This window comes from Talpa occidentalis, unplaced genomic scaffold (genome assembly GCF_014898055.3).
Source record: "Talpa occidentalis isolate TD23 unplaced genomic scaffold, MPIMG_talOcc4v2.1 talOcc4.3, whole genome shotgun sequence".
NCBI classification, from domain to species: domain Eukaryota; kingdom Metazoa; phylum Chordata; class Mammalia; order Eulipotyphla; family Talpidae; genus Talpa; species Talpa occidentalis.
In genome coordinates, this window is record NW_023603184.1 from 125,409,367 (window position 1) to 125,435,086 (window position 25,720).

The window sequence follows — 25,720 nt, forward strand, 5'->3', positions numbered from 1 at the left end:
AATTAATGTTACGAAATTTAGTTATGAAAAGACTTTTCTATTTCAAGATCTAATATCTCTTAAAAAACAAAATCTTGATTAAATATAATTTTGAATCATGTATCAGATTTATATATTGTAAGCTTGAAGTTTATATTTATAAATTATGAGGTAAAGATCAATGAAAAGTGTATCTTGAAATGCAAAATAATCATGCCAAAGGTGTCTATGCACGAGACTTGTATTTTGTCACTCCAGTAAATGTACTCTTGAAAAGTGACATTAAAAAGAGTGGTAGTGGTAGACAAATCACATTAAAAAGTAAATTGCACTTGGAGAAGAAATTCCAACGACTCATGGATATATTTAGAAATGTTTCTCACGGGGAAGTATAAGCACTTACAAAGGGGTATATATTCTTTGATCCAATTAATATTTAATTAGTAATTGTTATACATCTAAAAATTGTGCTTGGGACCTCCCCAGTGGCACAGCGCTGTGAAGCTGTCCGAAGCCTCTGCAGCGCCAGTTCAATTACTGGCCAGGGAGGAACCCATATGGTGTGGCAGACCTCTCCTGCCTTGCCAACTGCTCCCCTCAAGAGTGTCTTTGGTCTGTCTGCCTGTTCTGCTCCCTGCTCTGTCTCTGGTGAATTCTCTCACCCTCTTGCGCCTCTGACAGTACCCCAAATCTGGTATAAATAAATAAATCTTTTAAAAAATAAATAAATAATAAAAATTGTGCTTGGTGGTACATTTAGTGGTATACAGAATTTGGTTTTTCAAAGAGCTTATACTGTTACTGTTTTATAAATTCTGTTATTGTTATAGACTTATTTCTCATATGAAAATGCTTTCATACTGCTTTCAAATTGTTTAATCAAAACATTATTTTACTTACCTTTGTAACTTACCTTAAAAATACCACAAACTCAGGAGAAAAATCTCCAAATCTATGTGTCTTGTTACCTAGGTTAAGTAAATTTTTGAACAGATTATTTTGATGAAGTAGCATATATTTTTATTAATATAGAAAGTAAGGGATCTGGTAATTTTTTTTTTTTTTTTATAGAGGCATGCTTTATTTATTTATTTATTTGTTTGTTTTGTTTATACATGCACTGGGTACAGTCAGAAGCGCGGGAGGGTGAGAGAATTCACCAGAGCCAGAGCGGGGAGCAGAGCAGGCAGAAGGAGCGAAGTACACTGCTGAGGGGAGCAGCGGGCGGCAGGAGAGGTCTGCGCGCCATGTGGGACCCTCCTCCAGTGGCCGGGGAGCAGCCGGGGATCGAACCGGCGCCACAGAGGCTGCGGGCAGCTTCGCAACCCAGTGATCTGGTAATTTTGATAAAACTGACATTTAATTTAAAAATTTACACTTGGGTGTTACATTAGTCCCTTCTTAACTGAAAGATGACCAATGTAGAAACCTTTCTTTATTACCGTTAATCAATAATTATTAAAATGGGCATCCCAGGTCGTGCGGCAGGTTGAGCACAGCGCTGTGAAGCTGTCTGTAGCCTGAGAGCTGGTTCAATTCCCAGAGGCCAGCCAGGGAGATTCCCATATGGCGCGGCAGACCTCTCCTGTCTCGCTCGCTCGCTCGCTGCTCCCCTCAGCAGTGTGCGTGGTCCTTCTGCCTATTCTGCTCCCTGCTCTGTCTGGTGAATTCTCTCACCCTCCTGTGTCTCTGACCTGTATCACAGTGCCTGTATAAATAAATAAATGTTAAAAAAAAATTATTGAAGGCCTCCCTGGTGGCGCAGTAGTTGAGTGCTGGGCTGCGAAGCTGCCCGCAGCCTCTGCAGCACCGGTTCAATCCCCGGCCGCCGGCGATGGGTCCCACGTTGTGCGCAGACCTCTCCCGCTCTGCCCACTGTTCCCCTCAGCAGTGTACTTTGTCAGTCTGCCTGTTCTGCTCTCCGCTCTGGCTCTAGTGAATTCTCTCACCCTCCTGCGATTCTGACGGTACCTAGTGCTTGAATGAATGAATGAATGAATGAATAAATAAATATTTTAAAAATTATTGAAATGATTCTGTTAACAAACTTATTTCTTCTGCATTCTACAAAATAAGTGTTTCATTTGTCAATTTTCTTTATTTTTTCTCCTAATAACATTTTATTTCTCTGGATTTCTTTAAACAGGTGCGAACAGGTCAGCTTTCTCGAAAATTCTGGGGAACTAACAAGCGACTAAGCCAGATATCAGCTGGAGAAACTGAATATAATACCCAAGATTCCATGTGATTGTTCCCCTCTCTGTCATGGATGACTGAAATTTTATTTATTGCTTTATCACTTTAACCACATCTCTCAACTTTCTGAGATGTTTTAGGGCTTTTATCCCTGAAAGTCATTTAGCGATTACCAAAATTTGTATGGTTTATGTATAAGGAGGTAGCTTATATTATTATCCACCTAAAACAATTCTGGTTAACATTGAATTAAATTTCACCTTATTAACTAATTTTCAGTTTTTACTACAGTGAATTTGATGAAAGTATTGATTAGCTTTAGTGGTCTATTCCTACAGATTGGGTCCATATTTAAAAGAAAACTTCTAAAAAGAAAGAAATTAGATTTAATTGCTAATTATTATAAATAGCAAAATTTAAAGTATTTCTATGAAAGAGTACAGATAATCGGACAGTTGAGAGACATGGCTTTTTAATACATTCTTTAATCATTTTTCTATTTATTGAACGTCATATTAAAAATACGTCAATTCACTTGTGGAAATCCTGATCGGAGGTAATAGTTTAAAGGTATCTATTGTATACTTGGATTTTCAAACTCAGTATAAATCCCAGCTTTTCATGATGTTAAAATGATGTTAAACTGGTACATTGGTTCATTCCGCTACTACTTAACACATTACTAATGAGAACTTACTGATATGTATATATTATCCTTAGTAAAGGTTGATAACAATAAGAGACACTAGATGTACATTTTCAGATGTTTTCCACTAAACAGTATAAGTTAAAATGATGATTATGATGATTATTAGTTAAAATTATGATTTTGAGAATAGTGTCCTTTTAGTAGCATTGTCTGCAAAGTTTGAAGTTTCTCACCTTGTTTTTAACTAAGCAAATATTATGTTTCCCCCCAATAATTTTATGTTAGCAATAATAGCCAAGTATATTAAAGTTATACCAGGGACTTCCATGTGATTGATGAATGAATTGAAAAAGTATGCATAACTTAAGCTAGTCATTAATATATTAGCTAGTCATTAATATAAAATATTTTTATTTCATGATATATATAGCTTTTAGTTTGTAATTATTGTATATAGCATTGTGTTACATTATGCTTTATTATTCAAGATATTAAAATTAAAATGCTGATTTATTTGGGATTCAAAGAGATCTTTTGCTATAGTGCTTCTCATAAGATCATCTTTTGAGTTAGGTCATGGAGCTTTTAATAACTAGGTGTCCAAAGTTGGAGATTTCATGGGTATAAAGAAGTTCAAGAATCCCCTGACATTGTGTGGAAATTCTGTATGTTAACTGCATTTTTTTCAGGACTTGAATGGTTATATTGTCTTCTTTAAAAGATCTATGACCAGGGGAGGGATGAAAAACTTTTTATCATAACATCTTCTTTTCACATTATTCTCTTTTATTCCATAACTCATAGCTATCTTTACATCTCAGTTGAGTCTTTGAGAATTTTATCTTTGTAGTTCTTTCTCATTTCCCAGCTTTTCTTTATAATCCTGTGAGTAAAACATCTATTTCAGTTGATGAATATAGTATCTCAACTTGAATATTATAAAATCTTTTGTCTTTGCTGAACTTTTCATCTGCTTTTGCTTCTTGACACTTGTGATGATAGAAATAAAAACTTCAACATTCCCATAATGGGAGATATTTATACTAAGACAATGATTTTACTTTCGTACAGTGAAATCAAGTATTAATATATAATATATAAATTTGCATAATGTTATTTGTCAAATATGTTTCAATTAAAAAAACACATTATAGCTATGCTCAGAGAATAGGGAAGCTTTCTAAGATTTTCTTCAACTCTTCACCAGTCAGTAAATAATGTCATTACTAAAAAAACAGGTCTAGGCATGAAAATTAGGAAAGTATATAAAAATAAAGGTGGGCCCTTGGTTTAAAGTCTTTCAAACCTGTGAAACTCATGTCATCTACGAGTAAATTTCTACCAATTTCCTTTGGGTCACAGTGCTTTATTGAGGTCAAATAATCTTTTTGTAAGAGAGAAAATGCCAAATATTCATTTGGCATTAGCAAGGAACATCAAAACAGCGGTGAACCTTCCTGTTTTCTTTATGTAAGTCATATAAAAATTATTCTTAATGAACTAGTTTTAGAAATTAGTTTTCTGCTTTTGAAAAAGGGAATGGGTGTGTCTTCATAATTAATTAAAATTTGGATTTGAAGATTGAATCTTAACCTAAGACATTTTAAATTTTGGTTAAGCGGGAGTAGGCAGAAAAAAATTGTTAACACCAGATTTTATTTAATGATTATAGCCTCATGACCTTTAACCTTTATATGTATTTTATATTGTTACTGAAGGAATCACTAATGGAAATCTTTTAATTGAATTTAAGAGTTTAGCTCCTGTTTATATATATGTAAATAATGAGTAGCATTATCTTTATCACCTTTTCAATGAAAAGATGTAAGTGCATAAACTTTATTAAATATAAATATCACATAAATATTAAATAATATCATATATGTATGATATGGATATGTCTGTGTGAAGTTTGGTCTCTTCAAATAGACCATTAAACTTGTCTTCTATAAATAAGTTCTCAAGCCTTTCGTTAGGATATAGTTACTGATTTACGAAATGAAAGATTCTTTTTCATTTTATCTCTAATCTGTTGTTTTCCTTTATCAGTCATACTTACAGCCTGTACTAGTTCCTTTTCCTCCGTCAATTGAAACTGTAAGTGACCAATCTTAAACATTTTTACCCCCTCAACAAATACCCATTCTCAATATTATTTTTGCCTAATTTTTATACATACTGGGCATTCAATTTGATTTAAATGTGATCCCATCTAGAACATTGTTGTGGGGAATTTTCCTATGTTAGAGTCCTGGTGGTACTTTTTCCTATGGTAGAGTCCTGGTGTTGTTCTATAGCCAACAACAATATAATGTTATATCCATCATCATTTCAATATTCTTAAAATGTTTACCATAACCTACTTTAATTTGAACCTAGCAATTTCTAGGCCATTGGTTCTTAATTGAGATTATAGATCTGATGTGTTCATGAAGTTTTGTCCAGGCACTATTCTGGACTTTCTGAATCTCATTACTTGCTACTTAATGTAAAAAATATTATGTCTCAGGACTATTATGTTAAATCTTAAAATATTTCCCTTTATAGAAATTATATCCATCCACTTATATAAGTCATATTTAATATTCACATATTTAAATAGATATGTTTAATCATTATCTTTAAAGGCATTTGTCGAATATTTGCTGAGACTGATTTTATTATCTTTGTTATGAACATCCTAGAAAAAATCCAAATTCCTTTTCAGTCAAGTAATTCTTTCTCTGGAGATGTTTCATGCTTGAAAACTATAATTACTATTTTCCTCAAAAGGAGTATATCTATTTGATTTTAGTAGTTTCTGGTGACTATCACTGATTACTTTGTACATTCTAATTAGGTAACATTTTTAAGTACTAATAAAAAACATGAATAATAAAATGCTAGATTTAAAGCATCAAATTAGGTCTCTTGTGGCCTTAAAGCAACTAAACAATAGAGTTTTCCTAATTAAAAATTAGGGATAAATTTCCCAAGTACTTCTGATAACTTTTGTAGGTGTAGCTTCTGTATGAAAATAATCTTGCATATGAAAATTTATAGAAGATAAAGCATTAACATTTAAGATATTTAGGCCCATATTGGAAATGATTCAACTTCTATATTCAAAATATAAGGTCAAACTAGATTATAGAAGTTACACGATTTTCTTCAGTATAAAAACCTTGTATAAAAGCGCTATATAATCAGATATTTTTTTGTAGACTATAGAAATTCATGTAAGACACTTCTTCAGATTATCTCACTTGTCGCAAGTGGGTAATTTCTAAACACAATGCAGAATGTTGATCTGTGAAGCTAATGACATTAATGAAAAGTAAAAGGACAGATACAACTGTATTAACTTTTGTTTAAATGCCTATAATCTTATGAACTGAAATTTCAGAAAGAAAAAACAAGTTAAAAAGTCACCATGTCAATATTTTTTTCCATGATATAATTTCATTATGTTTCCTTTGAAACTTACTTTGCAGACTTTACTACAATAATAATGCAATTTTGTTATTGAAAGAATCACCCATTCATATTTTAAAGTTGACTGTTAGTAAAGTATTAGGGGAATATGGGTGTGTGTGTGTGTGTGTGTTCACTTATATGATTTCTGCCTCATTATTTAAGATTCATAACTACTTTTGAGCTATACAATAAGCTATTTGTAATACTATTACAATGTAGTATTTTAATTTGAGAATAAGAAAACAAGTTAATTTATCTGGACTTAAAAATAAAACTTAAAACTTTTCTTGAGTAAAATATAAGATTTTTATAAAGAAAACTTATTCCTATTAGACCTCAATTTTTATTTTGATAAATTTCAATACTTAGGATATATTAAAACTAGAGTTTCTCTGGTAGCCAGAGACTAATCTATTTTTGATATTTTTTTCTCTTAGAAACATTTTCTTACACTAAACCATGTATTTTAAATTTATTTAATTATGTAGTTTCTATACTTTCCCAAAATGTTATTTGAAAGTAGACCTTACTGTTAAAGATACTATATTTTAAACCTTTTCCCCCATTCTACTATTTACCGGTCTCTATGATTCATAAATAACACCAAAATTTTTTGTGGCTACTGTTTATTTGATAGTTTACATAAAAAAGAAAAATTTTTAGAAAACCTTATCACTGGTCTGTTCTTCGAAACACCTAGCAAGTATGATTTTTCTTCTCCTAACTGTTTGCTTTTATAGAATTGGAGTGACAGCTTTAGTGAAAGAGTAATCAGAGTTCTAGCCAGGTGGTCATTTTCTGTCAGATGCATTGCTATAGAAGTAGATCCATTAATACCATAAAATAGCAAACCAAATGATCTGTCTCTTTTGTCAGTTTTTCTGGGACCCAGATTAAATAATGTTATCCCAGAGTGACAGTGACTTGAATGTATACACACGCACACGCACACAGTCAATTTCAGAGGAGATTAGCTGAAAATTTGGAATGACTTGTTAAAAAGAACAATGTAAATCATGCTGCTAATTCAATGAGGAATTTAAAAAGTTGTGCAGTTATTATAAAGTGTTCCTTCTTATCCTACTGGAATTGACCATAACAAAAATAATATTAAGCCTTATTTATATCTAATTATTGACTGCAAACTGTGACTCAGAGATTATTTGTATGCCAAAAAAGGTTTTAAAATGGAAAAACTTTTTGACTTAATAAAGATATGTAAATAATTTTTATTATTCTCATAATAATGAAGTTACTGTTAATTTGGTGCAATACATTTTCCTTATCATTTTAAAATGAAATATGATACATGTTTTGTTACATTGAGTGCTACTTTAACACTTTTTCAGTGTGTGTATATATGAACTAATGTTTGATGTGTTTCTGTATAGCATGATTGAAAATAATAATTGAAAATTTTGCACTTTTTTTAGTTCCTTGGAAATTTGTATTCTAACACTTTTTAAGAATGTACATTTATTTTGTACATAATAAATTAGCTTTGTATATCAGAATGGGTTTGAATCAAATAAAATATGGTGTTACTTTCTTTAGTTGATTTGTAGTCCTCAATTCATAGTTTGATTAGAACTTAGCCTTGGCTAAGTTATTTGAATAGGTAAGAAATTGAACCAAGTATTTGTTAAGCAGCACATTGATTTGCTTCTTTCTCATATGGGCAGAATTTCTGTAGTCCCTTGTGCACAAGATATAAGTTATGTTGGTTAACCAGTTTTTGTCAGATGTAAAAATTGATATTAAGCATTTTGTATTAAAACCACCTCAAAAATATTGTTAAATTTTCCCTAGTAAATAAATGATCATAAGCCAGAAACTTGTAGTTCATCAAGTAAATATTAGACCTTTTTCCTTTGAAACTTTCATTTCCTTTCAGCATTAGAATGCTTTATCAGCTTTTAATAGTCTAAATGTTGACCTGTTAACCATCTGTTTTTGTTAAGGTTAGTAGAACTTAATAGTAAGAATCCAAATTTGTTACAGGTTCTTGCTAGTACTTTTGTTTCCAGACCTGAATAACAAAGCGACAGGAATGAATTTTGACCTTATTTACTCTAGCATCATCTATGCACTATTTATTGAAGATACTTTGCTGGAATTAGAAACTCCTGTATTAATTCATTTGGTGAGATTGCTCCCTCACATGACACTCAAAAAACCAGGTCACTTAAAGCATTAAGACTGTCTTGCTTTTGTGAAATAAGTCCATAAACCAACCCAATATCAAACAAATAGATGTGCTTTACACATTAACACTGGAACTTGTATTTTCTCATATCATTCATTTAATGAGAATATGACATACAATATTTTAAACTTTTGGTGCACTCAGTAATTTTTTACCCTTTTCATTCCTGAATTTATTAGAATGATTTTAAAGATCTATTTAATTCTTGTTTGGCATGCTTTCCAAAATTGTGCTCATTCAAAGCTGGTTCAGTTATAACTTAGGAGAAATGGGACGAGTTAAACAAATGCTACAGAAAAAATTGTAAATTACCATTAGTCATGGTATAGTAATATAAAATTGCTTTTGAAAATATGTGCTGCCTTTCATTATCCAGCTTTGACTTATAACCCAGATCCTTTTATAAATCATGGATTTTCCCACAAAAATTGTGTGCTAAGTCATTCATATACATAAAATGTCACAATGATTAAAGAGAAGGGAAAGATCTATTTATTCAGTCTAGAACAATAGTTGTAGAATACTACCAAGGAACATTCCAGAAGCATTTATATATGGAAAAAGACATGAGAACATGCTTAGATGAGAACTTGGGCAAAGTGTTACAGAGGTTGATAAAGAACATCAACAGCTTAAAAGCAGTCTTCATAAAATTTTATATATAAAAGTAAACTGCAGATCTCCTGAATTTTTCACTTGAGACTTAAAATTAAGGAAGTTTTATTTGTGAAAACAATCTAAACTTATAATGGGATTCTTTTAATATGAACAGTTGTGTTTTATGCAAATACTTTTACTTTCCCATATTGATTGAGTAGTAGATATGTTAATTATTCATCTTATCAATTAGAGCCATAATAGTTCAGAGAAATTTATCCAGACTTTCTTAGGATGAACTTGTCATGGTTTAAGATTTGGCCAATTCAGTATCCTAAAGATGATTGAGTTTGGAAATTGCTAACTAAGTTTGCAAAGAATGACAATGAAATTTACTAATTTATAATAGTGTTAATTTTCAGTGCTTGTTCTTCTGAAGGAAACCCACTTATTTTTCACAGTTGTCTTATTTACAATCAACAGTTCTGTTGTATTAAGCTGTTATTTTTTTTTTTTTTTTTTTTTTTTCAAATTTCTCAAAGGGAGGGAAAGTTTATTGCGCCCCGGGTGGACCTCACAGACCCAAGGCGGGGGTCAGTGAAGCCGCGCCTAAGCTGTTATTTTTTAAATATATGAAGGAACTTAAAATGTCAATGTTGATCTAAGGTCAATAATATTGGTTAAGGTTTGAAATACTATATTTCTAATAGAGTGATATACTGGCAAGGTCATACAGCTGGAACAAAGATCTGACTTCAGGTTGTATTTCTACTATCAACTAACTCTATGACTTTGAATAAGACACTTTGTTGTAGAAATAAATTCTAGCCTTTTACCCAGGCTGAGGAAGAACAAGCAGTACTTCAGGAATGGTGAGGTCAGGAGAAACTTTATTACTCATGCATGAGGTCCCAGACCTGGGTAGCCCCATAAGGTCTGAGTACCCGTTTAAAGACCAAGAGTTCCTTTTACACACAACTGTCTCCAAATATGTTACATGTTTTTTCAGCAGGCACATCCATTTGCAGCAAAGTCCCCAGACAAGGGGGGCAAGGCAAGGGGGGCAAGATGCAGGCATTCGGGGTGACCTTGGAGAGAGAGACCAGCTTGGCCAGCTGCCCAACCTTGTAGATAAGAGTGCTGAGGCCCTGGCTGTGAATCTTGAAAGGGAAGGAGCTGTAAAGTAAGCAAACTTGTTGATTATGCCTGCATTGGAATGTTCATTGCACCTGGGCTGGAATCTTTATTATATTCATTTGCTCAATAATGTATTTTCTCATCAACTTAATATATCTGATTCCTGGGATCAGAGGTGGGAACTATACCATTGTAATACACAATTTTAATTTCACTTTTTTAAAATTTATTTTTTATTTATTTTTAAGATTTGTATTTATTTAAACAGGAACTGGGGTACAGGTCAGAAGCATGGGAGGGTGAGAGAATTCACCAGAGATAGAGCGGGGAACAGAACAGGTAGACGGACCAGACACTGCTGAGGGAAGCAACAGGCGAGGCAGGAGAGGTCTGTGCCTTGTGGGTTTCTCCCTGGCTGGCGGGGAATGGAACTGGCACTGCATAGGCTCAGAGTTGCAGCACTGCACTCAACTGCTGCGCCACCTAGGAGGCCCCTATTTATTTTTTATTTTATTTTATTGAGGTAACATTGGTTTACAACACTGTATGATTTAGAGCTATAGGATCTCACCTATCAGGTGTATGTTACTACACCACACCCACTGCCAAGGCACTCAAAGTCCTCACCATTGTGCCCCACTCCACTTTACTCTTAACTCTCCCCTCTGCCTCTGGGTAACCTCAGTTCTACAGTCAGATTGCTATTGTTTTTTACTCCTTTGGTTTTAGCTGATTCTGTTTTGTTCCTTTATATTCCACATATAAGTGACACCATCTGTTAATTGTTTTTCTCCTTCTGACTTATTTCACTTAGCATAATCCCCTCCAGTTTCTGTAATAGTTTTTATGACTCATCTTTAGGATTTTTCTTTTTTTCTGTACACATTGGAGAGATTTATAATGAAAATAGAACAATTGGCAAATCATTGGTTGTAGGGATCCAGATGTTGCAGTGTATGTTTAAATATTGGGTAACAAGTATGGATTTCTTTTTTCTTTTTTTTTTTTAAGATTTATTTATTTATTTATACAAGCACTGGGTACAGTCAGAAGCGCGGGAGGGTGAGAGAATTCACCAGAGTCAGAGCGGAGAGCAGAGCAGGCAGAAGGACGAAGTACACTGTTGAGGGGAGCAGCGGGCGGCAGGAGAGGTCTGCGGGCCATGTAGGACCCTTGCCCGGTGGCCAGGGATCGAACCAGCGCTGCAGAGGCTGCGGGCAGCTTCACAACCCAGCACTCAACCGCTGCGCCATGGGGGAGGCCCACAAATATGGATTGCTTTATTAAAATGCACTCAAAGGTTAATAGATTATAAATTATTAAACAAAAAATATAATACATGTTATGCTATAACAACACATTTTAAAATAAAGGGGCAAAACTTATTCAAGGAACTCCATGTTTAGATTATCTTTTGCAAAGGAAAAATTTCCACACTTCCCTGGTAAGTGGAAATTTCCACACTCCCCTGGTAATGATTTTTCATTGTGGCAAAATAGATTTCTTTAAGATAAGTAATTACCTTTACTAAGAAGGTAATTACCTGAATCTAATTACCTTTACTATAAATTACCTTTATTATAAAGTAAGTGATACAGTATTGATCACAACATTAGAATTTGTCTCATCTTCAAGCTACTTATTTGCAAAAGTGGTATTACATATGTAATTACTGCTATAGTCACAAATCTAGTGCTTTGAAAAACATAAACTCACTCATATTCTGGAAGTCAGAAACTCTTAAATATTTCTTGGCTAAGATCAAGGTGTTAGCAGGGCTGATTTTTTCTGACAAAAAAGACTCCAAGAAACAGCAAGTCCAACATATATGCAAAAGTTGAAAAAGTTTGAATGGATCAGAGTACTGTATTAAAATTAACGTAATGTGCAGAATTTGATGTGGCAATCTCAAAAGGCATTGCTTCTTGAGAAGAGTGTAAAATGTAGCCTCTGGTGAATGGATAGTTACGAGGAAAAAAAGTATGGCGGAAATCTAGGATTTAAGATCCTGCTGGCAAAAAAGTACAAAAAAATATTGAAATATATGTGATCCCAACACTCAGCCTGCAAGAACTACCAAAAATCCCCTACAAAACTACAGCCCATTATCTATAGTGGACAGGAAGATCCTTACTACAGCCCATTATCTATCATAGCCAGGAAGAGCCTTAAGATCTGCCATCAATTTCAGTAATAAGTAAAAGGGGTAATCGTGCATCATGACCAAATGTGGTCCATTTCATGAATTTATGATTGAGTTATCATTTAAAAATAAATACATGGGGCTTCCCCAGTGGCGCAGCGGTTGAGCGCTGAGCTGCGAAGCTTCCTGCAGCCTCTGCTGCACCGGTTAGATCCCCGGCAGCCTGCGAGGGTCCCACATGGGGCGCAGACCTCTCCTGCTGTGCCTGCTGCTCCCCTCAGCAGTCTGCCTGTTCTGCTCCCTGCTCTGGCTCTGGTGAATTCGCTCACTCTCCCATGCTTCTGACTGTACCCAGTGCTTGTATAAATAAATAAATCTTTTAAAAGAATAAAAATAAATACATGTACTTCATATTAACAGAAAGCAAGCACATATATAGTCATATGTAATATGTGTGTGTGTGTGTGTGTAAAATCTGACTATATAATTTTGGGGCTGTATCTCAAAAGTAAAGCAAAAAATTGAATGATGTTGCTGTGACTCTGTAATAGCTTCTTGCTTCCAGGAAAAAGTTTTTTCAGGACTTACTAAAACCAAAAAAAAGCACTTGAATTCATTTTTTTTTTTTGAGATTTATTTATGCATAGAACTGAAGTGTAGGCCAGAGGTGCCAGGGGTGAGAGGATTCACCAGAGACAGAGTAGGTAGCCTAACAGGCTGATCTACTGAAATACACTGCTGAGGGGAGCAGAGTGGGGGACAAGAGAGGTCTGCTGCTCCCTATGTGTTAGCTGCGACTGGGGATCTAACTCAGGCTCTCCAGGTGATAGCGCTGAGATTTAACCCTTAGGCCACCAGGGAGGCCCCTGAATTGATATTTAGCATTAAATTATATTAATTCATAAATACTTGAACTAATTGAAAAATGTGCCTATCCATCTGAACAGATGAATTTCCAACAGACTTTTTACTTAGGTTTACTACTTTATCAAATTCTGTGATTATTTTTTTGATCAAATGTGCAACAAAATTGTAATGAATAACTGGTCCTAAAGAAATACTTGATTTTTAAAATTTTAACTATTTTCTTTTTTTAAATACAAGCACTGGGTACAGTCAGAAGCGCGGGAGGGTGAGAGAATTCACCAGAGCCAGAGCGGGGAGCAGAGCAGGCAGAAGGACCGAAGTACACTGCTGAGGGGAGCAGCGGGCGGCAGGAGAGTTCTGCGCGCCATGCGGGACCCTCCTCCGGTGGCCGGGGAGCAGCCGGGGATCGAACCGGCGCTGCAGAGGCTGCGGGCAGCTTCGCAACCCAGTGCTCAACCGCTGCGCCACCGGGGAGACCCAGATTAAACTTTTTGACTCAAGCAATTTCCAGTCCAGGTGAACCCAGGTGAGTGCTTCTGACTGCGTTCAACAGCTTCGTTAAAACAGACTCCTTTCTCTTTCTCCTTCCCATAGAGCCTGACTCCGAGGGTCGGGGTAAGATGAAGAAAAGGGATTTATCACAAGTTCTCCAGGGGCGCTGCTGGGGCTGCCGGTCCAGGGACGTGCACTGGAGAACCAGTGGTTTAGAGTTTTTACCTTTTTTTTTTTTTTTAAAGATTTATTTATTTATTTTATACAAGCATTGGGTAGTCAGAAGCGCGGGAGGGTGAGAGAATTCACCAGAGCCAGAGCGGGAGCAGAGCAGGCAGAAGGACCGAAGTACACTGCTGAGGGGAGCAGCGGGCGGCAGGAGAGTTCTGCGCGCCATGCGGGACCCTCCTCCGGTGGCCGGGAGCAGCCGGGGATCGAACCGGCGCTGCAGAGGCTGCGGGCAGCTTCGCAACCCAGTGCTCAACCGCTGCGCCACCGGGGAGACCCAGATTAAACTTTTTGACTCAAGCAATTTCCAGTCCAGGTGAACCCAGGTGAGTGCTTCTGACTGCGTTCAACAGCTTCGTTAAAACAGACTCCTTTCTCTTTCTCCTTCCATAGAGCCTGACTCCGAGGGTCGGGGTAAGATGAAGAAAAGGGATTTATCACAAGTTCTCCAGGGGCGCTGCTGCTGCCGGTCCAGGACGTGCACTGGAGAACCAGTGGTTTAGAGTTTTTACCTTTTTTTTTTTTTTAAAAATTTATTTATTTATTTTATACAAGCATTGGGTAGTCAGAAGCGCGGGAGGGTGAGAGAATTCACCAGAGCCAGAGCGGGGAGCAGAGCAGGCAGAAGGACCGAAGTACACTGCTGAGGGAGCAGCGGGCGGCAGGAGAGGTCTGCGCGCCATGTGGACCCTCCTCCGGTGGCCGGGGAGCAGCCGGGGATCGAACCGGCGCTGCAGAGGCTGCAGGCGCGCTCAACCGCTGCGCCACCGGGGAGGCCCTAGAGTTTTTACTCTTAAACCTGAAAACAACACTTGCAACTCCTGGTTGGGGCAAAGCGACGGCGCCTAACGTCTTGCGGAGTCTGGGCTCCGTTTCCCCAGCAGCTCCGCGCCCCAGTCCCGCCTCCGCGGCTCCCTAACCCCCGCCCGGGACGTGGCTCGCGCCGCGCGGCGCCCCCGCCCCCAGCCGGGCCGGGCCCCGCCCCCCGCCCCGCGGCCCATTCGCTCCGGCGTCCGCGGGCCCCTCCGCCCCCGCCCTCATTCCACGGTCCCTCCAGGCCGAGGCGCCGCTGCGGCTCCGGGACGCGGCTCCCGGCGGAAGCGCCATGCTGGACTTCGCGATCTTCGCCGTCACCTTCTTGCTGGCGCTGGTGGGCGCGGTGCTCTACCTGTACCCGGTAACCGCCACCTCAGCCCGCAGGGCTCCGGCCGCCGTCCCTGGCTCTGCCCACGCGCGTCCACGTAGCTCGCCCGCGGCGGGCCGCAGGGGCGGGGCTGAGGGGAGGGTGCCCCGCGCGGGCGCCGGGTCACGTGGCGCCTCGCCGGGCGCGGTCGAGTCCGGCTGAGGGGAGGGCGGCGCAGGCGCAGGCGCAGAGCGCGGCGGGCGGGCGGCAGGGAGAGCAGCCCCGCGACCACCAGAGGCCTCAGTCCTCGGGGTCCCGCCCCCGGTCCCGGCACCACCAAGCCATTACCAGGCGGGTGTGAAGGTCTTTGGGTGGCTTCTGGCGCACACGCTTCCAAACCCATGTTCTCGTGTGTCTGGAAGGAAACTTGAGGGTGCTCACTGCTTTCTCCTTCCCCAAGCTTTCTACCAGCAATTTTTTAAAAAAAGATTTATTTGTGCATACAAGAACTGGGGTACAGGGTAGAGGTGTGGAGAGTGAGAGGATTCACCAGAGACAGAGAGGGGAACAGAACAGGCAGATTGACCAAAGTACACTGCTGAGGGGAGCAGCGGGCGAGTCAGAAGAGGTCTGCTGCGCCATGTGGGTAGCTCCCTGGCCGGGGCTCGAACTTGTGCTACAGTGGCAGTGGAGAGTTTCATAGGTTGTTTCTTAACCCCTTGCGCCACCAGGGAGGCCCCTCCACCAACAATTTTTGGTGGTTTCTTTTCCGTCAGTCTTTAGATTTGCCCTCATTATTAGACTCCAAAGGCCTGTCCGGGTCTGACTCCTCGCGTGGCCTCTCCAAGGCAGATGGGTCAAGCAGGAGCGAGGCTGTGGGTTAGTGTGTGAGCTTGCCGAGTCCACTGTGCTGGATTCTCCTATCCCAGCCTTTCTCTACTAGCCTTTGTCTGCAGAGGAACTAATGGTTGAGGAATCATCATTAAATGCAATCATCCACAAAGCAAGGTGGTGGCTTTATAAAGTAACTGAACAACTCTAAGTACATCCCTGATAATAACAAAATATTTTCTTTTTTTTTTTCAAAGATTAATTTATGCATAGAAGATGGGGTACAGGCCAGAGGTATGGTGGGGGTGAGAGGACTCACCAGAGACAGAGCCGGAAACAGAACAGGAAACTGAAATACACTGCTGAGGGGAGCAGTGGGCGAAAGAGTTGAGGTCTGCTTCACCATGTAGGTTGCTCCCTGGTGGGCCAGGGTATCGAACTCATGCTGCAGAGGCTGATGTTTGCTTCACAGTGTTGTGCTTAACCCCTTGCACCACCAGGGAGGCCCAACAAAATACTTTGTTAAGTACTAGCAAATAGAGTGAGTGCAATGGGAAAAGAGCATCTTTTGGGGTAAAACTATTTTTGGAGTCAAGATAGTAAAAAATTACAAGAAGGGAAGATAAGAAATAGTTATAGGTTTGGACACCTGATGTTAACACTCTGGAGATGTTGGTTTGTTGGAAATGTCTTAGATCTAGTATATGAGTGAGAATCAGGGCTGAGGTATGATGGACGTTTGAGTGGGGGAGAAATGGGTCAGGAAGGAGGATAAAATTTAGAAATAGGAATCCAGGGGGATGAGGGAAAACCTAGAAATGGTAGTCCTAGGCTATATGTAGTGTCTAATATAAGTAAGGACAAATGTTGTAAGAACGTTATTCTGGATCTTACCAAGGCATGTGGAAGTGGGGAGGCTCTGGATATCCAGGAGACTTTCACAGAGTGTACCCAGCTACGTGCCATATTTGGAAATAGCTCATCATTTCAGGTATTTGGGAAATGTGAATATAGTAAAAGGCAGAAGAGCGTTTTACCTGGTGTTCTCAGGCTCACCCTTCATGTCTGCTAGTGAAGTGTGGAGGCTGGTGCAGGAATCCTATCCAGAGAACACATACTTCTGAGGCGCCCTCTTCCTGCCTGCTGATGGATCTGTGGAAGCCAGCATTATGGTGGTTAGCAGAGGTTGGCTTTACTTTTCACACATCATGAGAGCTTATTCACGCCTGTCAGTTTTTTTTCCCAAAAAATTTCAATTTTTTCCCATAATACTACTCATTGAGATTGTCCACATACTCAGACATTAGTTGTATTTTTTTGTATTTTTTTTTATTGAAGTAATGTTGGTTTACGACACTGTATATTATCACAGGCATAGGCTCACTCTGTTTCAGACATATGCTACCCCACCCACAACCAAAGCTTTAATAAATCTCCACCAAACGTCCACCAAATGTCCAGTCTTCACCAAACGCCTTTCCTTACTTTACTCCCCACACCCGCCATCCACCTCTAATTCTACAGTCAGATTTCAAGATTTGTTTTTTTTCTTTATATTAAGTCCACAAATGAGTGAAATCATCTGGTATTTATCTTTCTCCTTCTGACTTATTTTGCTTTGCATAGTCCCTTCCAGTTCACCCATGTTGTTACAAATGGCGAGTTTTCATCTGTTGTATTTTCTTTCCCATGAAGATATCCTTTCTGGAGCTCTCCATCCTGGCCCAGGCAGTGCTGATTATCATCTCATTCAGCTGCATAGATCTGGTCCTTTAATGATTGGGGATATTCTCTTCATCTGTGTTGGATACCCTATTTCCTTGATGCCACAGAACTCTTTAATTTCACATCCTTTATTTGCTGCATAATGACTTCATTATAGCTGAAGTTCAATATTTATAGTATTTTGGTAAATTCTTTGACTAGAAAGAGCAGAACTATTTCAGGAATAAAGCTATTATAAGCATGGCATTGATTTTTTTTTTTTTTTAAGCCAAGCCATCTGGCATCATTTATAGACTCAGAACAAAGAAAACTGTACTTAATTATGTATTAAGTGATGTAGGGTGGTTTTTAAATTCTTCAAACACTTGTTTAATTGACACAGAGAAAGAATGTTAAGATAGTCTTTCCTCTACAAAGAAACCAGTTTTTGTATCTTACTATGGAAATAATTTCTGAGATTCCATCAAATTGGAAAGATATTATTTAAACTTTTTGCATATGTCTTAGGAAGACACATCAGATTTATGGGATATACGTGATAATTCATTGTACTAAATTATTTTAAAATTTTTTTTAAGGCTTCCAGACGAGCTGCAGGAATTCCAGGGATTACTCCAACAGAAGAAAAGTAATTTTTTTTTGTATCAATACTATACCATATTTTTAGATTACTCAGATTACTCAGTTTATTTAATTTCTTTGTTTATTCTAAACCTATCTGTGGACCTACAATGAAAACCTTGTAAGAACGGAAAGGAGGGCTGTGTAAATCAAATCTCTAACTGCTCTCACTTTCCTTAGCCAGAGATAGTTAAAAACAGAAAGGATAAAGATAGATGGAATGAAGAAAAAACTTGTTCATGGCAGATGTGATGATGTTCACTGCTATTTCAAAATGAGGTGTTGCAAAAATTGGATGGTTTTCCAGTGTCTTAAGTCCTTGTGTAGCTTTCTCGCTTGGTTTGAAGTTTTATGAATTCTCAAAATATCAGACAAATCCATATCTAAATATAACTGCGGTAAGCAAGAAGTCAAGTATAATTGTGTTGTGGATTTTTCAATAATTTGAATTTCAAGTACCTTTGCTTTCATCTGTTGACACAATTCAGAATCATCTTTCGTTTTTCTAATTCTTTCAAGTCACATTGATTATTTTGTCAAATGTTGCTCTCTTCTCAGAGATGGTAATCTTCCAGATATTGTCAACAGTGGAAGTTTGCATGAGTTCCTGGTTAATTTGCACGAGAGATACGGTCCTGTGGTCTCTTTCTGGTTTGGCAGGCGCCTTGTGGTTAGTTTGGGCACTGTTGATGTCCTGAAGCAGCATATCAACCCCAATAAGACATGTGAGTTTAATTTTCTTTCTAATTAGCAGATCTTATTCTTATAGGGATGAAAGTCTATAAATGAAGAACTATGTATTATTCATGGATAGAAATAGCTAGCATTTATTGAATGTTTTATAATATGTGCTAGGCATTGTGCTGAAGTCTATTTTTATTGCCTCATTTAAGACCACAGTGTTGTAAAGTGATTAGTTCTTCAATTTATAGGGCTATGCAGTAAGACTCCAACATAAATTCCAACAGGTATTTTTTTGGAAACTGAAAAAATATTTCCAGGGTACATCTAAAAGAGTAAAGTTACATGAGCAGCCCAGACACAGCTAGAAAGAATATTAATGAGACTAATACTTGTACCACCAGAATAGTATATTTTAAAGCTAGATTAATTTTTAAATTTTTGTGCTGGGCCTTCCTGTTGGCCTAGGGGTTAGGTCTCAGTGCTGTCACCACAATGACCTGAATTCCATCCTGGCTGGGGAGCTAACCCATATGGCACAGCAGATCTCCTGTCTCACCCCCTCCTCCGCTCAGCAGTATATTTCAGTAGATCCAACTGTTTTTCTCCCCATTCTGTCTGTGGTGAATCCTCCCCCACCCCCACCCCCACACCTCTGGCCTACACCCCAATTCTTCTAGGCATAAATAAATAATAAATCTTTTAAAAACATATTTTTGTACTGTAATGAGTATACAGAATAGTACTATTCTGTTTTTAACAGAATAGTGATAGAAGAGTATATATAGTCTATCACATATATAAACCAAGTATATATGATAAAGGGAAAGATAATAAATGATTTTGGAAAAACTGACTAGTTATTTGAAAAAAATGCATCTCAATCCTTGCCTTACTCTTTATGTCAAAATAAATTCTAAATGATTAAGACATGGAATCACAAAAATAGCAGGAAAAAACAAGATTAAAAATTAAATTGTGAGAGAATGTTGATAAACCCTTTCTTACCATTACACAAGATAAGCCATTAAGTACAAGTTGGGTAAATCTGACTTCATAAAGTCATTTTTGATTTCATAAAGTCATTTCATAAAAATGAAAGCTCTCAGTACAATAAAAAAAGGCCTTGAAAAAGGATGAAAGAGAGATGGGAAAATGTTGGCTATACATTACTACTCATAATGTATAGTAACTGATTATTATATTTCTGTTGAATCAAAAGGTGCCATGAAAAGGTTTGAAAGAAAGAAAAATGGGATAACTATATATATATATAAAATATTTAAAAAACTATATATATAAAAATTTAATAAGAAAACAAAAATAAAATGTAATTGTAGAAAATGGGTATAAATAATTAAGAAAGAAGAGATACAAAATACAGGTGCAGCAGACCTCTCCTGTCTTGCCAACTGCTCCCCTCAGCAATGTATTTCATCAGTCTGCCTGTCCTGTTCCCCACTCTCTTGGGTGAATCCTCTCACCTTCCTGCACATCTGGCCTGTATCCCGGTTCTTGTATAAATAAATAAAAAAATCTTTAAAAAAAAAAGAAATACAAAATACCAATGACCATTAAGCAAATGAAAAGGTCTCTACCTCACTAATAATTAGTGGGATGCTAATAAAATTGATACTGTTACCTAACGACTAGAAGAGATATAAAATATGGACAAAACTCATTGCTGATAAAGGTTGGCAGTGGTCTTTGATTTAGAAATACCATATTAAGGAATTTATCTTTAGTTGATAATCACATAAATGATAAAAATTCATATTTATGCATTTAAAAAGAAGTAATAATAGTAAATAATATAATAAGGAAATAGTATAATTCATAACAATTTGATATAAAGTAATAATTACTCATGGCTGAATAAAAGAATACTTTCAGATCTTAAGATGATGAGATATATTATTTTGTTTATTGACTAGTTTTGTAGCAATTACTACATGTCAGTACCATTCGAAGCCCTTTATAAATATTAACTCATTTTTTTTTTTTTAAATGATGCCATGAACACTTCTTTTTTTTTTTTTTTTTTATAGAGGCATGTTTATTTATTTATTTATTTAGTTTGTTTGTTTTGTTTATACATGCACTGGGTACAGTCAGAAGCGCGGGAGGGTGAGAGAATTCACCAGAGCCAGAGCGGGGAGCAGAGCAGGCAGAAGGACCGAAGCACACTGCTGAGGGGAGCAGCGGGCGGCAGGAGAGGTCTGCGCGCCATGTGGGACCCTCCTCCGGTGGCCGGGGAGCAGCCGGGGATCGAACCGGCGCCGCAGAGGCCGCGGGCAGCTTCGCAACCCAGCGCTCAACCGCTGCGCCACCGGGGAGGCCCAATATTAACTCATTTAATCCTCAGAACAACCTTTTGACGTAGATATTATGGTTATCCTCATTGTACAGAAGAGAAATTGAGATATAGGGCTGTTAAATCACTTTCCCAAGGTTACACAACTAATTAGTGATGGAGCTGGGCCTTGCAGTTAGCCCTGTGATCTGAGTTTGTTCTCTTCTTTTTTTTTTTGTGGGACTCTTGCTGGCGGCTGGGGAAAGAACCAGCAATGCAGAGGTTGCGGGCAGGCTCTCAGCCCAGCGCTCAACCACTGCGCCAGCAGGGGAGGCCCTGAGTTTATTCTCTTAATCACTCAGTGTTTCCACAATGTGATCAGGACTGTCGGGAAATATACTGATGAGGAAAACCAACAGAACCAGGGCCTCTGCTCCTGTAGAGCTCATATTTGAATGTTGGGGAGTGAGGGAGCATGTGAATAGTGTCCAAATGATCCCACTGAGAGAAGTGCTCTGAAAGAAGGGACTGTTCTTTGTAAAATGTGACAGGTTTTTCTGTCTCTCTTAAAACTTTTAAGTTTTTTTTTCTTATGTTGTTAATTTTTGCACGGTATTTGATTTCTCCTCTCAGATGTAGTCCCCATAGTTTTCTCACCACTGTCGCACCTATGATCCATGACCACAGTCCTTTGTGTTCTTTACCTCTCCTTTCCCCCTCTATGCCTTAGATCTGTGATCAACTTGCAAGGTTTTCTCTCTTAAGAAATGTTAACAGCGGGCCTCCCCGGTGGCGCAGCGGTTGAGCGCTGGGTTGCGAAGCTGCCCGCGGCCTCTGCGGTGCCAGCTCGATCCCCGGCTGCTCCCCGGCCACCAAAGGAGGATCCCACATGGCGCGCAGACCTCTCCTGCCGCCCGCTGCTCCCCTCAGCAGTGTACTTCGGTCCTTCTGCCTGCTCTGCTCCCCGCTCTGGCTCTGGTGTATTCTCTCACCCTCCCGTGCTTCTGACTGTACCCCAGTGCTTGTATAAACAAAAACGAACGAACAAATAAATAAATAAAATAAAATAAAACATGCCTCTTTAAAAAAAAAAAAAAGAAATGTTAACAGCAGTGAAAAAAATAAAATCTCTGAACTGTTTAATAGTGAGTATCTCTGTGTGGTGAGATTTAGATGAATTTTATCTTTGACTTTGTATTTTTTTTTTAAGATTTATTTATTCATTTACACAAGAACTGGGGTACAGGCCAGATGCGTGGAAGAGTGAGAGGATTCACCAGAGACAGAGTGGGGAACAGAACAGGCAGACTGACTAAATACACGGCTGAGGGGAGCAGCGGGCGTGACAGGAGAGCCATGTGGGACCGTTTCCGGCTGGCGGGATTGAACCGGTGCCGCAGAGGCTGTGGACAGCTTCACAGTGCTGCGCTCAACTGCCTGCGCCACCAGGGGAGGCCCTGACTTTGTATTTTAATTGTTTATAATGATGCATTTTTTGTTATAATTGTTTATGGTAATGATGCATTATTTGTGTGACAGCAATATAGTTACACTTAAAAATCTATAAAGGGGAGAAGAAAAGTTTTGGTGTCAGCTAAATAATTTTTTTAAAGATTCATTTTTATTTTATTTTTATAAGAACTGGGCTGTAGGCCAAAGGTGCTTGGGGTAAGAGGATACATCAGAGACATAATGGGGAGCAGAACAGTTGGATCTACTGAAATACACTGCTAAGGGGAGCAGTGGGTGAGAAAGGAGAGGTCTGCAGCGCCATGTGGGTTAACTCCCTGTCCGGGGATTGAACTCATGCCTCAGTGGCTGGTGATAGCTTGCTTGGTAGTGTTGAGACTTTAACCCCTGCGCCACCTGGGAGGCCCTCAGCTAAATAATTTTAACTGTATACTTGATGTTACATGCAAACTTATCAATTTTGCTTTAAAATCAGTGGCATGCGCTTTTTTTTTCCCCCAGTGGCATGAGCTTTTTATTTTTTTATTTTTTTTTTAAAGATTTATTTATTTATATAAGCAGTGGGTACAGTCAGAAGCGCGGGAAGGTGAGAGCATTCACCAGAGCCAGAGCGGGGAGCAGAGCAGGCAGAAGGACCAAGTACACTGCTGAGGGGAGCAGCGGGCGGCAGGAGAGGTCTGCGCGCCATGTGGGACCCTCCTCTGGTGGCCAGGGAGCAGCTGGGGATTGAACCGGCGCTGCAGAGGCTGCGGGGCAGCTTCGTAACCCAGTGCTCAACCGCTGCGCCACCGGGGAGGCCCAGCATGAGCTTTTTGAAAAAATCGAAGACATTTTTGTCACAGGTAGAAAGTTTATACAAGTATTAATGATTGATGGTGAAATTATGAATCAATATAATGTATTCATGCCATGACAAAGTGAAGCCAGCTATCAGAAGAGTTACATCTAGTGAATTTAATAGTGTCTGCATCTAATATGTGCATGCCCAGTAAGAAACACTCAATATTGCTGGCCGAGTAAATCATCAAACAATGTGAATTAGCTGTATAATTGGGAGGCAATAGGTAAGTGGGAAAGATAGTGCAATTGTAGAAGTACATTACTTGGCAATTGAATGAATGAGAGGGCTTCTGGAAAGATTTTTCAAAACTGACCACAAAGGAGATTTGGGAGCCATTAGCAGAAAAACCTACTGAAAAATGTTGGTTCAAATCACAGTATGAAATTGTGTGCTATTGTAACCATGGAGTTTACTTAAAGACCTTAGATATATTGTTCTTGCCAATTTTTATTAACAATTCATATATTTAGGAAAGATGGGGAGTTACAAAGAAAAGTCAGCTACAAGTCTTTACCTCCCTAGTCTTTTTGTTCTTTTGCTGATTTATTCTAGTGATTATTTTCATTAAAATGTTTAATTTATCTGTTTCAGTGGATCCTTTTGAAACCATGCTGAAGTCATTATTAAGGTATCATTCTGATGGTGGGAATACGAGTGAAAACCACATGAGGAAAAAATTGTGTGAAAATGGTGTGGCTAATTCTCTGCAAAGTAATTTTGCTCTCCTGCTAAAGGTAAGGCTATTTGTAATTTGGCCTGGAGTTCTGTCACATAGATAATAGTACATCATTTTTAGATTGTTGGTATGCCTTGTCTTTGTTACACTTTTCTAACCTATCTTTCGAAGCTGAATTTTACCCACCTGGAATTCTAAAACAGAACAAACAAAAACAAATCTTAACACCTGTGCTCCCTATATAAGTTGGAATGATGGGAGTGGAGAAAACCAGAAAAAACTTTATCAGTAGACCTGCCCTGTGTTTTTTTTTTTTCTTAAAAAAATTTTTTTTTAAACAATATTGCTTCCTCCCACCCCCTCAGGTTGAGTCCCCATAGAATTTCCTTCCCCAAGGCACCCATGCACCATCACCACAGTCCCCTGTGCTCCTCCCTCCCTCCCTCCCTCTGAGCCCTCTCCCTCCTCCTCCCCTGCAGCATGTCTCTGATTTGTAATTGTCTGTTTTTGCTTTGTTGTGTTTTGTACTGTTTTTTTTTTTTTTTACACTGATGTCTTGTTTGGTTCCCCTATATTCCTGTTATAAGTGAAACCACCCGATATTTTTTTTTCCTTCTGGCTTATTTCACTGAGCATAATTCCTTCTAGCTCCATCCACGTTGCTGAGAATGTCATGAATTTATCTTTTTTGATTGCTGAATAATATTCCATTGTGTATATATACCACATCCTCTTGATCCAGTCTTCTATTTTTGCTCCCTTGTGTTTTTAAGCCAGGCTTTAAAATAGTATTTCCCAGAATGCAGTCTCAGCTCATGCGTTAACACTGTATTGTTAAAAATTCAGATAACTGGGCTTCTGCTTATATGAACTGAATCACTGTGTATACAAAGACTTTCAGCATGGACAAGAGGTTATATATCTTGCTTCTGATATTTAGTATCTGTATAATTGATTTACTTGGTCTTTGGAGCTTTTATTTCATTTTAAATTGAAGATAACTATTGTAATGGCAGGATGGGCCACAGTGCAGTTTTTCTATGATTTTATGCAGACGGGGTAAAGGAGGAGGGAGTCCTGGAGCCCTCAGTGGCGTTTGCAGGCTTTTATTGGGATTTACCAGGTACACAGCAGACAGGGCTACTGGGGGGCCGGGAGGTTGGCAGGCCTCCCAGCCCCCAGCAAGTCTTCACTCTTTCTGGGCTCTCCGGCGTTTTCTGGTGGTCTCTGCTGCTCTCTCGTGGTTCTGCTTCTGCTTCTCTGCTTCTTTTGGTAGTTCTGTTCTCTTTGCTTCTGCTGGCGTCCCCGTGATGCCACCCTTAAAAGCCCAGTCTTACCCAGGTGAATCCCATCTACATATGCCCACACCCTACTCCTGGTGCCCGCCATCAGGCATGCATTCAGGACCGCAGGGTTCCGTCATCCATCCTAATGGCAGGAGGGCAGAAAAGCCTGATACTTTTACCTTACCCTACACTATCTACATTATTAATTTGCTGCAGTGAGGAT

General features: G+C 38.6%; 2 protein-coding genes across 8 annotated transcripts in view; both read left to right on the forward strand.

Annotated features, from left to right (window-relative positions):
- NBEAL1 (neurobeachin like 1) overlaps positions 1-8,130 on the forward strand; it is a 145,432-nt gene extending 137,302 nt beyond the window's left edge. For all 4 annotated transcript variants that reach the window (XM_037523880.2, XM_054700003.1, XM_054700001.1 and 1 more), the window contains one exon: positions 2,126-8,130. In XM_037523880.2, coding sequence (XP_037379777.1) covers positions 2,126-2,227 — 102 coding nt within the window. In that variant the 3' untranslated portion in view covers positions 2,228-8,130. The remainder of the gene's footprint in view (positions 1-2,125) is intronic.
- A 6,849-nt stretch (positions 8,131-14,979) lies between these two features.
- LOC119256126 (cytochrome P450 20A1) overlaps positions 14,980-25,720 on the forward strand; it is a 36,660-nt gene continuing 25,919 nt past the window's right edge. Inside the window, exons 1-4 of one of the 4 annotated variants that reach the window (XM_037523881.1) lie at positions 14,980-15,127; positions 18,208-18,257; positions 18,809-18,975; positions 24,127-24,269. In XM_037523881.1, the coding sequence (XP_037379778.1) occupies positions 15,056-15,127; positions 18,208-18,257; positions 18,809-18,975; positions 24,127-24,269 (432 nt within the window). In that variant the 5' untranslated portion in view covers positions 14,980-15,055. Of the gene's footprint in view, positions 15,128-16,976; positions 17,090-18,207; positions 18,258-18,808; positions 18,976-24,126; positions 24,270-25,720 lie in introns of those variants that run through there. The other 3 variants (XM_037523882.2, XM_037523884.2, XM_037523885.2) reach the window with 3 other exon arrangements.